This window comes from Zophobas morio, unplaced genomic scaffold (genome assembly GCF_036711695.1).
Source record: "Zophobas morio isolate AGI-343-1 ecotype UQ-CSIRO unplaced genomic scaffold, CSIRO_AGI_Zmor_V1 ptg000021l, whole genome shotgun sequence".
Lineage (NCBI taxonomy): Eukaryota > Metazoa > Arthropoda > Insecta > Coleoptera > Tenebrionidae > Zophobas > Zophobas morio.
In genome coordinates, this window is record NW_026972126.1 from 26,226,963 (window position 1) to 26,243,728 (window position 16,766).

The 16,766-nt window shown below is 34.7% G+C and overlaps 2 protein-coding genes across 2 annotated transcripts; both read right to left on the reverse strand.

The window, feature by feature from the left end:
• Positions 1-1,889: 1,889 nt before the first annotated feature.
• LOC135132070 (prohormone-2-like) lies at positions 1,890-10,200 on the reverse strand. Its single transcript, XM_064059997.1, has 4 exons — positions 9,978-10,200; positions 8,857-8,940; positions 2,638-2,962; positions 1,890-2,495 (listed from the first exon to the last, which is right to left on the reverse strand). Exons 1-4 carry the CDS (start codon positions 10,093-10,095, stop codon positions 2,069-2,071), a joined length of 954 nt encoding a protein of 317 aa, XP_063916067.1. The 5' UTR covers positions 10,096-10,200; the 3' UTR covers positions 1,890-2,068.
• Positions 10,201-14,743: 4,543 nt separating this feature from the next.
• LOC135132675 (peptidyl-prolyl cis-trans isomerase sig-7) lies at positions 14,744-16,442 on the reverse strand. The gene has a single exon (XM_064060841.1). It carries the CDS (start codon positions 16,240-16,242, stop codon positions 14,797-14,799), a length of 1,446 nt encoding a protein of 481 aa, XP_063916911.1. The 5' UTR covers positions 16,243-16,442; the 3' UTR covers positions 14,744-14,796.
• Positions 16,443-16,766: the final 324 nt, after the last annotated feature.

Below are 16,766 nucleotides of genomic sequence, written 5' to 3' on the forward strand. Positions count from 1 at the left end.
ATGCTTTGAAATCTTGCAGATGTTTTAAGGTTATAAAGAGCATAATAAATTTTTAGTCAAAATATATTTGGTTATCTTCTACAAAAAACTGATGACGTCAGCTCAAAAGTTTGCCGAATAAATCGTATCTAAAATGTACAAAATATGATGAGTCTGTACTTGTGATTTATCATTCCATTCATATTTTTGGATTTGCATATGCAGGGTGACTCAAAAAAATTAATGAAGGCGTGAATTTATTTTATCGATTTAATCAGGAATTACAAAACCGAATGCTTTGAAATCTTGGGAATATTTTAAAGTTATTATAAGCATGGTAAACTTTTGTTCAAAATGTATTTGTTCATCCCTCCTAAAAAAATTGATGACGTCACCCTTAAATTTTGCTGAATAAATCCTATCTAAAATGCAAAAAATATGATGAGTTTGTACTTGTGATTTATCACTCCATTCATATTTTTTTGATTTTCTTAAGAGGTGGTTCAAAAAAATTAATGAAGTCAATTTATTTTATTGATTAAATTAAAGGCAACACTTATTATTAGTATTACACCCCAACCAACCCAATTTGGTAGACACAAAATTTGTTAAAGGAAAAACTCGGTTGAAACATAAGGGTAGCACGCTTATTTACATCGACTTTAACATTACAGACCTGCATTTGTTTTATGCGCTGACTTGGTTCCGCGAATGTGAAATAGACTTGTTTATAATCAACCAATTGTGAATTTCACCGTCAAGAATTAAAATAAAACCCAATGTTTTATATAATAAGCGGAAGTCGAAGCAATAAAACCGATGGTCGTTTTGTTTACAGTTTCTCTGTTTGACTCTCACGTATGCTGTTACGCTTGTCATCTTAAATTAAGAATGTTTATACATAAACGATTTTCAGTTGCCTTTCATATTACCAGACAGCGGATTTTTGTCGGGCTACGTCACGTTTAATCGGTATTAATTCCATAAATATAATTTACGATTTATTAATCAAACGGCTAAGTTAATGAGAACGGGAATTAACAGCAGAGTGCAACGAAACAGCGTTATTCTAATCTCAAATAAACGAAGTGCAGTCCGCAACCGCAATGAATTCGCATCCCGTACGAGCCGTACCGAGTTTGGCCTTGCCTAGCCCGACAGAAATCCGCTCTCTAGATATTACACACCGACGCCGTATACGTGAGTAAATTGTTTCGTTATTTTATTGATTATAACAAATCAATATTCAAAACGACCCGATTCATTTTCCCGAAAATTTGGGAATACAATAATTTTATTCTTAGTATTACACTACATCTATCCCAACTGATATACGTGTCCTTGCAAAAATGTTGATGACGTCATCACAATTTTTTTTTAAATTCCCACTACAAAAATGTAATGAGAAAAAAAAACACAATAGGCATGCACTCGTCAAGTTTCCGACAGCGAGGGAAGTACTGTCTAAACTCTTTAGACCAATTTTTTTACTTTTTTCGATTTTCAGATTCTATTAGTTTCCACTAACACTCAGAGTATAATTAGTTTGGCCCACCCACCCCGTCTCCATTTCAATGATTGGTTTTATGTAATCTTAATGAAAGATCTATCTTAGGCGGGGCTAGAACTTGCTAAGATAAGACTGATCTTGGCAAATGACATATCTTCTAAAAACATAGAGGGCGGGTGGGCGGGGCTAGCATTTGCTAAGATAAAACTGATTTTGGCCAATGACATAGCTTCTAAGAAAACAAAGGGCGGGTGGGTGGGGCTAGTACTTACCTTGATAAGACGGAACAATATTAAAAGAGTAGTCGTTAAAATGATTGATCACACTCTCCTCCAATAAAAATCCACTTTTCGATTTTATTGACCATTTTCCGCCCCCACCCCCAAATGAAACTCAAATACCACATCAGTATGCACAATTTATTTAATATTACGTTATACAACATTCAATAAATACGTAAACGTTATACTGACTGACTTTGAAGTTACAATCCCATAAAACATACAAACATCAATAAACTAGTAACACAGATAGACTTTAAACGATTCAAAAACGCGATATGAGCTCGTTTACCCTAACTTACAAAACTAGCCGATGGTACAACGGTACGTTCGGCTCGCGCTGGTTGCTCAAGAGCTGCGACAGCGTGTAGTAGTCGTTCTTGTTGGGCCCGTTCAAATACCGCAGCTCCCTGGTCGGGTCGTTCCTCTTCTTCGCCACCATGAACCTCTTCTTCCTCGCGTCGGCGAAGCCGCCCCATCGGCCGCGCTTCTCGAACGCCTTCTCGTCGTACATGTATCCGGAAGCTACGTCGTTGTGGCCGGTGGCGTGCGGGTACACGGGCGCGTCCATCCAGTTCTCCTCCTCCTCGATCTCGTCGGCCTGGGGCTCGCCCTCCATCGGCCACGGCCGGTAGCCGCTCTGGCGCTCGTTTTCGTACAGGGTCAGGATGGTGAGGATCTCCTCGGGGGTGAGGTCGATGTCGCGCTTGAAGCGCCCGTCCAGCCTGCGACCCCCCATTTGCCTAATTAAAAAGCCGCCCAATCGGGCGGAGTGCGCCGCCCCCGATCGATAGCACTTGTTGTAGCGACAGTGACGCAAACCCTATCGATCCAGGCGCCGCTCTTACCTGTTGCTACCGCACGTACCTGATCTTCCGGGCGTCCCGACGCCTTCTCCGACGACGGTCCTCGCCGTTGTAGTACCGGTATTGATTCAAGGGGGATGGGTCGCCGTAGAGTTCGGACTTGAGGACGGCGTTCTCGAGGGCTTCGTCGAGCTTGTCTTTGTTGGTGCCGTAGTGGAAGCCCTTCTCGTACTCGGCGATGGACTTGTCGTCGTAGGGGGTGTCGCTGTTGTAGAGGCTGGACTGGATGTTGGCGAGGCTGTCGGGGTTCTGGTACATGTTCTGCTCCTGTTCCCATTCGCTGAGGGTCTGTTGGTCGGGGGTGGGGTTCTTCAGGTTGTTGGTCCCTGGAACAACGAGTTTGATGGGTTCCTAAGGGTTATAGTTACTTGGTGGAGATCACTTATGAAGATTAAAAAGTGGCGCGGCTTCAACTTGGACCCTTGAGGTATTCGTTTTTTTATTTTAATCAATAAAAATTTGGTCGAAGGTTATTCCGACAGAACTTCCCCGGTCCCTAAAGTACAAGTCAACAAATCCCGCTTCTTTGACAAATTATATTTTTTTTGCGATTATTTTGCGGACAATATGAAATACGTATTGAAAGCAGATAATCAACGGAAAAAAATGCTTTTCGAAAAATTGAAATATCAAAAAAAAACAAATCAAAGAAATGAGAAATCTGAAATTTAAAAAATCGAAATCGAAAAGTCAAAAAATTTAAAAACTAGAAAATCCGAGATGTCGAGAAATCGGAAATTCGAAAAAGTGAAAAACTGGAATATTAAAAGATTTAAAGATCTGGAAATCTAAACATCAAAAAGTCGCAAAATTGAAAAATATATAATTTAAGGAATCAAAGTTGATCACCGAAAAACTGAAAAATCAAAAAAACGAAAAATCGAATAAACGAAAAATCTTAAATTTATAAAATCGAAATTAAATCGAAAAATAGATGAATTGAAAAATACCAAAACTGAAGTGTCGAAAAACTAAGAAATTGAACCATCGAAAAATTGGAAAATCCAAAAATTTTAAACTCGAAAATCGGAAAAATCGGAAAACCGAAAAATCGAATAATTGTAAACTGAAACATCGAATTCTTGATAAATTGAAAAATCGGAAAATGCAAAATTTAATAAATCAAAAAATTAAAGAATCGAGAATTCGAAAGTCGAAAACTTAAAAATTCGAAAAATTGAAAAAAAATCGAAGGACTGAAATATGTATCAAGAAATTAAAACAATAACATAAAGGAATTAAAAAATCAAAAAATTTATAAATCCAGAAATCGGAACATCGAAAAATTTAAAAATCGAGAAATCGAGAATTGGAAAAATCCAATAATTTGTAAATTGAAACATCGTAAAATGTCTCGATAAATTGAGACATAGAAAAATTGAAAAATCGAGAAATTGAAACATCGAAAAATTGAAAAATTTACGATCGAAAAATGTATACATATTTTAAAAAATCAAAATACTGAAAAATCGAGAAATCGAAAATCGAAAAACAGAAAAATCGAAGAACTGAAATATGGAGAAATTAAAATATTCAAAAATTAAAGAATCAAAAAATTTACAAATCTGAAAATCAAAAAATTGAAAAATCGAGAAATCGAAAATTTGAAAAATTCAAGGATTGAAAAACAGAAAAATCTCGAAGGACTGAAATATCAAGAAATTAAAACATTTAGGAATTAAAGAATCAAAAAATTCATAAACCCAGAAATCGAAACATCAAAAAATTGAAAAATCGAGAAATCGAAAAATCGAATAATTTGTAAATTCAAACATCGAATTCTCGATCAATTGAAACAGAAAAATTAAAAAAATGAGAAATTGAAACATCATAAAATCGAAAAACTGAAAAATATAACATCGAAAAATCTATAATTTCTTAAGTAAAAAAATTGAAAAATCAACAAACCGAGATATCGAAAAATTGAAAAATCGAGAGATCGAAGTCAAAAAATCGAAAATTTTAAAAATCGAAAAACTGGAAAATTGAAGTATTGAAAAAACAGAAAAATCGAAGGACTGAAATGTCAAGAAATTAAAACATTTAGGAATCAAAAAAGCAAAAAATCCGAATCCAGAAATGGAAAATTTGAAAAATCAAAAAATTGAAATAATAAAAAATCGAAAAAATGAAAAATTGAAGGACTGAAGAACTGAAAATAGAGAAATCGGGAAATAGGAACATCGAAAAATCTAAAGTCTAAAAGTCGATTAATCGAAAAATCGAAATTTTAAGAGCGACAAAGCGAAAAATTGAAAAATCGTAAAACTGAAATATCGGAAAATTGGGAAATCAGAAATCTAAAATTTAAAATATCGAAAAAGAGAAAAATCGAGAAATTGAAACATCAAAATATTGAAAAATCTAAGATAGCAAAAATCCAAAAAACTGAAAAATCCAGAAATCTAAAAATCGAAAGTAAAATCGAAAAATTGAAGAACACAAAAATAGGAGAATTGAAACGTCGAAAAATTGAAGAATCAAAAAATTGAAAAATTGGGAAATCAGAAAATCAAAAATTTAAACATTTTAAAAATCGAAAAATTGAAAAACTGAAAAATCAAAATATCTAGAATTGGAAACATTAAAAAATTGGAATATTTAAAATTTAAAAAAAATCGAAAAATTAAATAAATAGAAAAACTGAAAACCTGGAAAATCGAGAAATCCAAAAATCTAAAATTTAAAATATCGAAAAATTGAAAAGTCGGGAAATTGAAACAACAAAAATTAACAAATTAAAAAATTTAACATCGAAAAATTTAAAATTTCATAAATCAAAATATTGAAAAATCTAAAAATCCAGACATCGAAAAATCGACAGTCGAAAATTTAAAAATTTGAAACATTGAAAAATCGACAAATCGAAAGGTCGAAAAGTCAAAAAATCGAAAAATCCCAAAAATGAAATCACGAAAAATCGAAAACTTGAAAAATTGAAGGATTGAAAAACTGGAAATTCGAGAAATTTGGAAATGGGATCATCAAGAATCGAAAAATCGAAAGTCTAGAAGTCGATTAATCGAGAAATCGAAAAATTGAAACTTTAGGAGTGATAAAAACTGAAAAATTGAAGAATCGAAAAATTGAAAAATCGTAAACTGAAATATCGGAAAATTGAAAAATCGAAAAATCTAAAATAAAATATCGAAAAAGAGAACAATTGAGGAATTGAAATATCCAAAGATTGAACAATTGACGAATTTAAGATTGAAAAATTTTAAATTTCGAAAATCAAAATACTGAAAAATCGAGAAATCCAGATGTTGAAAAATCAAAGTCGGAAATTCAAAAATTCAATAAATTGAGAAATTCGAAAAGTCGAAAAATCGAAGAACCAAAAAAACCCAAAAATGAAACATCGAAAAATGGAGAAATCGAAAAACTGAAAAATTGGGAAATCAAAAGGTTGAAAAATAAAAAGTGGAAAATTTCAAAATTCGAAAAATTGAAAACCGTAAAATCGAAAGACAGAAAAATAAAAAAAATGATAAACCCACAAACCGAAACATCAAAAAATCGGAAAATTAAAAAATGAAAAATAGAAAAATTAAGATCTCGAAAAATTGAAAAATCGAGAAATGAAAATTGAGAATTCGAGAAATTCAAAAATCTAAAATTTAAAATAATGAAAAATTAAAATATCGAAAAAGAGAAAAATCGAGAAATTAGAACATCAAAAAATTGACAACATGCAAAAATTTAACTTCGAAAAATTTAACATTTCAAAAATCAAAAATCTGAATCGAGAAATTGAAAAATCAAAAAAGTGATAAACCCGCAACCGAAAAATAAAAAAAGTGAAAAACAGAAAAATCGGAGAACTGAAACCTTGAAGAATTAAAAAATTCAAAAGTGCGAGAATCAAAAGATCAAAAAATTGCAAAATCGAAGTGGAGAAGTCGACAAATCATAAATTTTAACAATCAAAAAATAGAAAAACTGAAAAAACTCAAACCGAGAAGTCGAAAAATTAAAAAAAATCTGAATTCGAAACATCAAAAAATTGGAAAATCTAAAATTAGAAAATTCGAAAAATAAAAAAACTAAAATATTAAAATTGACAATTCCAAAAATCAAAAATTTAAAATATGGACAAATTAAAATATCGGAAAACTAAAAAATAGAGAAATTGGAGCAGCCAAAAATTGAAAAATTTAAGATCGAATAATTTAAAATTTCGAAAATCAAAAAATTGAGAAGCCGAAAGTCGAGAAATTAAAATAATCGGGAAATTGAGAAATCAAAAAAATTGATAAACACGGAAAAAAAAACAACAAAAAATCGGAAAATTATAAAATTAAAAAGTCGAAAAGTCGAAAAATCCCAAAACTGAAAGTGAGAAATAAAAACTGAGAAATTGAAAAATACAAAAAATTGCAAAATCCCAAAACTGAAAATTCGAAAAATTAAAGAATCGAGAAATAAAAATCTAGAAAGCGAGAAATTCAAACATCTAAAATTTAAAATATCCAAAAAGGGAAAAATCAAGAAATTAAAAAACATCAAAAAATCGAAAAAATGACAAATTTAAGATCGAAAATTTAGAAATTTCAAAAATCAAAAAATTGGGAAAATTGAAAAATAGAGATATCGGAGAACCGAAACATTGAGAAATTAAAATTTCGAGAAATTGAAGAATCAAAAAATTTAAAAATGCGAGAATTAAATCATCAAAAAATAGAAAAATTGAAAAACCGACAAGTCGAAAACTCGAAATATCAAAAATTTTAAAAACCGAAAAATTGCAAAATTGGAAAACCTAAAAGCGAGAAGTCCAAAAATCAGAAAATCGAGAATTCGAAACATCTGAAAATAAAAAATTCGGAAAATTAAATAGAAAAATTGAAAAATGAAAAATCCAGAAATCCAAATATCTAAAATTTAAAATATCGAAAAATTTAAAATTCCATAAATCAAAATACTGAAAAAATGAGAAATCCAGACATCGAAAAATCGGAAAATTCAAAACTTGAGAAATCGAAAAGCCGAAAAATCGAAAAATCCCAAAACTGGAAAAATCTCGATATCTAGTATAAAAATTTAACATCGATTCATAAACCACAAATGGAGGAGTACGTTATTTTATAAAATTTAAATAAACCGAGAGACCTATGTTTTCGTACTCCAGTAGTCACGAAGCGTCGAGAAAACACCCCGATGGACTCGATTACACCCTTAACCTCACCAAGTAAACCTCCCACCAGACACCTTCCACTCCAATCCACTCATCCTAAAACCCCATAACATCACGTCGCTCGGTTTCTCCAACCCCCTCGACTGAAGCATTACATAATTCACACACGCCCGTGACCCCCAGCAGGAAAACCCCCACCAGTCTGCAGCAGGAATTCCGCAATTTCCTCTCCCGCAAACCCGTCCGAACGAAGACAATCCGCAGACAGCGAATAAAACCGTTATTAATGACACTTTTGCTTTTATTGTGGCCCATTTATTGGCGCTTTTATGGCTCATAGTGGAAGCTACATAAACCTTAATGACCGACGCTGCGTCGAGATTTTCCACAAAAAAAAAAAGGAGTCGAAGGTGAGGCGAAAAAGCGACTAAGAAAACTTGTTGCGGTGGAATTAAGCCCTCGAGCACGAACCTATAAATTGGAAAACTTTTACGAACTCCTTTATCTGCTACTAAAAGGATGATATTCCTGCATAAAGTCGTGGGTGGAATTTAATGTTTATTAAATAGAAAAGTTAGCAGTGGGTTTAGTTTTATTGGGTGAAATTAGGTTATATAAAAAGTCGGTTTTACAATGGGTGAAATCAAGACAAACAAGCAATTAGTAATTTCATCCGAAGTACGACGACGGGAGGGTCGTTAATAAAATTTGTTTCCTTGATTGACTTCACCTTGACATTTATGTTACCCTTGACATTTCAACCACGAAAAACTTGTTTGGTATTTTCCCGGCGCCTCCACCAAAGTCCGTTTTGTTGGTTTTGTTTAGTTGGCAGGTGTGCGTTATTACGATTAGTAACTAAACCCGCTTCACACTGGCACGTTTTCCAACAAAAGGGTTAATTAACCCAGGTGCTGTGTTACTTTAATTATGCGGTGTATTTACGTAACGGCATCCGGCCAACCACGTGCCGAGTTATATCACGTCGTTTATTTTCTACGATCTATATTGAAAGCAAATTGCCGATAATTGCCTGACCGGACGCACCGTTACCAACACAGATAAAACAAATAGTGAACTCACCTCTTTTGATTGCTGTTGGTTTGTTGAAATAGGGCACATCTGCCCTATCGTGTTCTTCCCCGTTGCTTAATTGCGCCCTTTTCACTGTAACAAAGTGCTTTTAATTACTTTACGTTGTCAGTCGTGTCAACAAGATAACACTTTATTGACCATTATGAGTACATTTTGTTTAATTACGATACCGACATGATTTAAGGGGTTCTATTTTTAAAATATATAAATAATCTCGAGTGGTTGGCAAACGACCTTATCTCCCTAATAGCTCATTTCAAAAACGTCAATAACCAAATGCTTTAAAAACACCAGCGGTTGGTAAGCCTGTCTGCTTAATAAAACTAATCGCAAGAGTGGTCGTCACAGCACCATCTTCCACCTCTCGAGGAGATAATTCAATCACTCGTCTAATGACAACAGCGAAAAGCTTTCACATCGAATCTACTTTTCTATCTTTTGAAGTGGCTTTTACGGGGAGGTTGAAGGTCGAGCCGACACGCTCTAATAAATCTGGAGAGGCTTTGGGGAAATTTACGACTTTTTGGGCTCCGCTTATTCATTATGTGCTTTAACAATTCATTAGTAGGACGTCGGGTAATGAAACTCGGAATATGCAACAGATTCGGGATCGATTGGCTGCAGACCTGTTGCTGGGCGCTTTCGGGGATTTTTGGTTTGTTTGTTTTTTGACATTTATGAGTCCGAAATTTGAATACACCAACTTGACGATACAAAAAAAAATTACATACATATAAAAATATAGTCCTCCAGTGTCCTCTTGGTTGCATATTTATTGCGACTTGGGTGAAATTGATGACCGAATTAAATTTTTCAAGCTTCAAAATTCGAAATATCATTAATAAAGACACTTAAAAACAGATTTGGGAGATCACTTATGAATGATAAAAAGTGTAGAGGCTTCAGAACCAACCCTTGATGCACTCCTGCTTCAGCATATTTATTACGATTTAGTGAAACTGAGTATGAAACAACGAAGAATTTTGCTAGTTAATAAAAAAAATTCCGTCCCCCTTGATACATTTATTACAATTATCGACTTCCAACCCCGCAAGGTCATCCCAAAAAATACAAAACCGTATCGATATTCGGGAAATCGTCCTACTTACCTTTGTTGTCCCTCATCTCGCTGGCCTTAATCTCTTCGACCAAGGAGGCAGGGATGGCGAGGGTCAGCACCAGACATGAGGCCAGAGTGGCCCATCTTATGCTCCACCTAAGCTCCATAGCGCGTCCGTCCTGGCTGAAGCGCTGAAAACTACTGAAAACCCGGCCGGTCGAGTAGCGACGTTTGAATGGTGCTAACGTGGGCGGCACGTCTACTACGCATCGCCCCGGGGGTGGGAAGTGGGAAAAAACCACGCACGCTTCCCCATTTTAATACCGAGTCAGGACGAAAAAAGAAAAATTAAGACAGACTCGGCGCCGGGAATTGGACGAATTTGCCTGCAAATGGGGGAGGTTTTATTGCGGGGGTGGAATATGCATTTTTGCACGACTGCGACGAATTCTTCCGGCTGGGTGTCTGCGCTTGATGGACACATTTTTTCTGTAAATTTAAGGGACGCTAGACGAGAGACAAGTTTGAATTGGGCGCCATTTGTTGCCTTAAACGCAACCAGCAATTCTTCTTTTAATCTACCTGATGCGCTGGAATAGACGACTACCCGACATCCTTATTATATTATTCAAACACAATTTTGACACTGTAGAGGAAACAAGGCTTCTCAAGCCCGTCTATTACTTTATTCGCCTAAATGTATTATTAATACCGTTTTCAAATTACACCAAAATTGAAAAATCGAAAACTTAATACTTGAAAAATTGAAACATTTTAAATGAAAAAAATCGGTAAACCGAAAAATTGAAAAATCTATGAATCGAGAAATTGAACAATCTAAAAATTAAACAATTTAAAAATCGAAGAATTGGAAAACCAAAAAATCTAAACCGAGAACTTGAAAAATAGAATAATCGAGAAATCAAAACATCAAGGAAAACAATAAAATTAACGGAAAATTTAGAACTTATAAATTGAAAAATTAAAATACCTATCGAAAAATTGAAAAAAATGGAAAAATTGAAGAACCGGAACATTGCAAAATCTCAGAACTGAAATACTGAAAAACTGAAAAATGGAAGGAAAATTGAAAAATCGAAAAAGTGAAAAAATTCAAAACTGAAATCTTGAAAAACTGAAAAATGGAAAGAAAATTAAAGAATCGGAAAAGTGAAAAAATCCAAAACTCAAACAATGAAAAATCCAGAAATCGAAAAATTGAAAAATCACAATTGAAGAAAGAATTGAAAAATCAAGAAATAGAGAAATGGGAAAATCAAAAAATCAGTTAATCGAAACATTGAAAAATCGACAAATTTAGAAACGTGAAAAATTGAAAACTGAAAAATAAAAAAATTTAAAAATCGTAAAACTGAAATATCGTAAAGTTAATAAATTGAAAAACTGAAAATTTTTGAAAAAAAAAATCGTATCAAAAATTAAAAATTCAAAAAATCGAGAAATTGAACAATCAAAAAATCAAAACATTGAAATCCCAGTAAAGTTGATAAATAGGAAAATTTAGAAAACAAAAATTTTAAAAATCCAAGAATTGAACAACAAAAAAAATCTAAGCCTGAAAACTCAGAAAATTGAATGATCGAGAACAAAAAATCTAAAATTTAAAAATTCGACAAATTGAAAAATCATGGAACTGAAAAATCGAAAAGTCGAGATAGTGAGAAATCTAAAAACCTAAAACTTTAAAAACTGAAAAATTAAAGTATCTAAAAATTTAAAAACCGGAAAAACACAATATCAAAAATCTGAAAAATTGAAGAAACGAAATATTGCAAAATTCCAAAGCTGAAATATTGAAAAACCTAAAAATGGAAGGAAAATTAAAGAATCGAAACAGTGAAAAAATCCCAAACTGAAACATTGAAAAATTGAGAAATGGAAAAATGGGAAAATAAAAAAAATTGGTCTGAAGAGTTTAGACAGTACTTCCCTCGCTATCGGAAACGTGACGACTGCATGCCTATTATTTTTTTTTTCACATTAGATTTCAAAGCATTCGGTTTTCTAGTTCCTGATTAAATCAATAAAATAAATTTGCGCAATCATTGAATTTTTTGAGTCACCCTGTATATCCGAATCCAAAAAATATGAATGGAATGATAAATTAGAAGAAGAGACTCATCATATTTTGTAAACTTTAAATAGGATTATACGGCAAACTTTTGAGCTGACATCATCAATTTTTTGGAGGGGATAAACAATTATATTTTGATTAAAAATTTATTATGCTCTTTATAACCTTAAAACATTTGCAAGATTTCAAAGCATTGATTTCTGTAGTTCCTGATTAAATCAATAAAATAAATTTACGCATTCATTAATTTTTGGGGTCATCCTGTATATGCAAATCCAAAAAACATGAATGGAATGATAAATCACAAGAAGAGACTCATCATATTTTATACAATTTAGATAGGATTTATTCAGCAAAATTTTGAGGTGACGTCATCAATTTTTTAGGGGGGATAAGTAAATATATTGTGATTAAAACGGTCTTGGTTTAATAACAAAAAAATATTGTTCGTCTATAAAACAAGCTCGTCTTAGACAAAATATTCGTAAAAAAGTATGTCGTAAAAAAATTTACGTATGCTGGTTCCGACTGCGATTATGGTTTAAATATATTTTAGAAAATCCTGTCATGGATGTAGAAACATTTGTGACAGCCAAAGAGGTTTTTTTGAGAAAATTATCTTTGAATTTAGACCAAATTGAATAAACACTAGGCAACAGGCACATTTGGGCAAAAGAAAGAGAAATTAGGGTTACGGCTTCAAATTTTGGACGTATTTACAAACTTAGAACAACTACAGCAATAGCTAAAACTGTGGAGTCTCTGTTGTACAGTACATTTAGAGGTAACAGTTATACATACTATGGACAGCAAAGTGAGGAAAAAGCTGTCAAGTGTTTTGAAATAAATAAAAATATAAAAACTGAACGGTGTGTCTTTATTTCAAAACAATTTCCTTACTTGGCTGCTAGTCCAGACAGGGTTCTAGAGGATAGGAGTGCATTAGTCGAAATTAAATGCCCTTCAAAATGGCAAGATTTGTCTCCCGAAGAAGCTGTTAGAAAAAAAAAATCAAATTTTGTACATTGACAGACAGAGAATTGAAACTAAAAAAAAATCATAATTACTACTTTCAAGTCCAGGGACAAATGCTTGTTACGGGTATTTCACAAGTTTATTTTGTTGTATGGACACCCAAAGGAATAAATGTAGAAAAAATTTATAAAGACGAAGAAAAATATGTAAAAAGATGGCAGATAAACTTGGCAGATTTTGCTTTGGCGCTTTATTGCCCGAAATAATTGATTCAAGAAGAAAGAGAAACCTGTCTTTGCGAGAGATTTTTTTAAAATAAATAAAATTTGTTTCTATTTTTTTATGTACTTTAATAATTTTATTAGGAGTACATTTTTCATCACCAAGACTCGCATACATATTTTGTATTATAAATATATTTTGAAAATGATCTCTCGGCAAATGAAAACATATACGAGCACTTTTTTCGAGTAAACAATGAAGGGAGAAGTTACTGGGCGTAGGGCTTTTTTAAAACACCTCCTTTCTGGGATAAGTAGTAGATACACTTAGATACTTATACGTGTTAAACAAAAGCTGTATTTTATATATTTTTTATTATTATTATAAATATGTTTATTAGTTTCATTAATTAAGAAAACAAAAAATATATTAACAATAATATTACAATGAATTTTTAGTAATCATGTGTATTTAATTCAGGATCCTGAGTGGAGTAAAAATATTATAGTTCCCCAGTTTTAATTCGGTTTTATGATAGTACCTCATTGCGTAAAAGTTAATTTCCTTAACAATAGATTACTACGGCCGGTCCTGGCAGCTTGTTATAAAACTGAGTTCCTTGCCATAAATTAGAAAAATCAGCCGAGAACTCTAACAATCAGCTTATGCTAGAGCAGGCGATAAGGGTTCTACCTGGAAAGTCGCTTCCGTAAATTTTAGTGGCTCTCCTATCGGCAAAGTACTGAACTAACTGCTCAAATTCTGTCGAATTGATACCCATTTTTTTCAATAATTGTTAGTTTTTGTTAAAAACTCTGCTAACCAATGGATCACTAATTTTCCTCTGATATTCTTGTTAAAATTATTCGACGTATTTTGCATTAATTTGTGGTATATTTTGATTTTAATAAACACATTATTATTTAAACAAATTGTACCACTAACAAACATTTAATGACTCCGCGCCCTGTAAAAAGTGATGTTTTATCCATGTGCGAATTTTCAAGCGATTCTATGATGGTTATGACTCAAAAAACTTGAAAAGAAAACATAAAATGGTGCTTTTTTACGATATTTCTCAGCCATATTTTTTTAGTTGATTGAACTGGTCTCTGCGCTCTAGAGTATGAAAAAAGCTGCAGTTTGATGTATGATACATCTATATAAAAATCATTTTTTCATACAAAAAAACAAAAAAATGTTATACCTCGTCTAGCAAGTTCCCTTAAATACAAACAACAAGGGGATAGGCAACCAATATTACATCAAACACCTGAACGTAATTGGGTAACTGATCGATGAATAACCAATGCAGATTAATCGTTTTGTCACATGTCGTAAAATGCACGTCGCCATTGGTCAGTCACCTCGATCAAAATGGCCATCAATTTTTTCTCGCGCTGTGCCACTTCCAGACAGGTTATTAATTTCTTATCAATTTTTTCTAATTTTGCGACACTTTCGACAAAAACATGAATAATTCAGCACGTCCAAGACTGAGTGAGTGGCGTTTTAATTAAAACTTTGATTAAAAGCAATAAACTTTATTTACATAATTGACAGTCAAGATTGAAAATTACGAGCTATCAGAACTGTATTTTTTCCTTTTTTTCGACTTCTTCTTTTTGCGTTTCTCGTGCTCGCTCTCCGAACTCGTTTCTTCCTTCCGTCTTTTGCTCTTCTTCGTCTTCTCCTTGTGCGATTTGTACTTTTTCTCTCTGTCTGACTCACTGGAGTGTGAAACGTTGCGCTTTTTCTGTCTTCGTTCTTGCTTTCGTTTTAAGTCGCTTGTTTTGTACTTAGGAGACCTCGATCTGTCTCTTTTCCTGTCGCGGTGTCTGTCAAGGTTTGCCCTATATCTGTCTCTTTCACGATCTTCATGTCTTCTATCCCTGTTTCTTCTACTGTAGTCGTCTTTATCCCGTTTGTATTCCTTCCGGAGTTCTTTTTTTTTCTCGACTTTCTTTCGTTCGCCATTCTTGTGGTACTCCCCTCTACCCAAATCGGCGTCTTTTTCCCCGTAATTTCGCACCCCGCGCCCCTTCCCCAGCCACTTGACTTTGGACACACTTTGGCTGAAATCCACGTGAATCCGTCTATCATCAATCAACACATTATCCATCTTAAAATAGGCGTCTTCGCACGATTTCTGGTCCTCGAACTCGACGAATGCGTACTGTAACGAGTCCCCGGTTTTTCTATCCCTGATCACCTCGCAAGACTTAATTTTGCCAAACCTGCTGAAAATAATCTCCAAGTCGTCGTCGTTCGTCACTGGATTTAATTTACAAACGAATAGAACATTCTCGGGGGGCGCCATTTCCGCGTCGGGAATATCCCCCACCATCTCTAGTATCGTAGCTCTGGCTTTAGCCTCCCTGTCGGCAATCATCTCACACACTTCCTCCGCCGTTTTTCCCGCAGTCTCGTCAATTTCTTCATCCGGCGCGATCCGGCCTCCTTTCAGCCGCTCCGCGCTCGGTGACGGCGACCGCGACGGGGCTCGCAATCCCTCAGGATCCGGCAGCGGGTCATCCAGAACCACCGTATGCGTGATTCTTATATCCTGATAGGGTCGGTCATCCGTGTCACAGATAGCTTCATTGATCACCTCCAGCACGTCCACTCCTTCCACCACCTCCCCAAACACGCAATGTTTTTCATCCAAGTACGTCAGGTCGCTCCCGAGGGTGAAAAAAAACTGGGACCCCACCATGTTGTCTTCGTTCCCTACAAACGAGATTAAACCCATTGTGGTGTGCTTGATTCTGGGGTTGATTTCGGGCTCGAAGTAGCGCTTGACGGGGCCTTCGATGACGCCGAAGATGGACTCGCCGCCGGTGCGGCTGCCCGTGGGGTCGCCGGTTTGCGCGATGAAGCCTCTGGTGACTGTGTGGAAGAGGCTGTAGTTGTAGTACTTCATTTTGCACAGTTTGAGGAAGTTGAGGCAGGCGCGGGGGCGGCGCTTGATGTACAAGTCCACGGTGATGTCGCCGAGGGTGGTTTCCACTACGACCGACATTTTAGGTTAGGTGAGGTTAGGGCGGATTAGGAGGTTGTGGTGGTGAAAGGTGCAGCGGAATTACGGTTTTTGGTGGGTTTTGGCATCAGTGTGCGGCGGTTTGTGGTTGTGGGGGCTGCAGAGACAATTTTTGAGTTTGTTGTTTGGGTGACAGGTGACATTTGGTGGCGTCGGGAAGCGGGGATCAGAGAACATAGAGAAGGGTCAAGTTTACTCGACTGACGTTGGCAACGGTGTTTGTTTCTAACTACAGTAGCGGTCATTTCTACGGAACCACTCGATAAAAAGTCAAGTTGGTAGCCCTGTCATCTAGTACTTTACGCCGAACGCGGTTGGTAGCGGTAGTTGACATGGCAATCGAAATTAGCACAACACGAATGTTTCGGTTGCCCTCAGCTATGCCGCACTGTATCCCATGCAGACTGTATGTTCTGTTCACCTATTTATTAAAATAAAATATCTACATTGACAATAGGGCCATCTAACCTGTCAAATTTTTGACACATATGTTTTCCCCCAGAAAC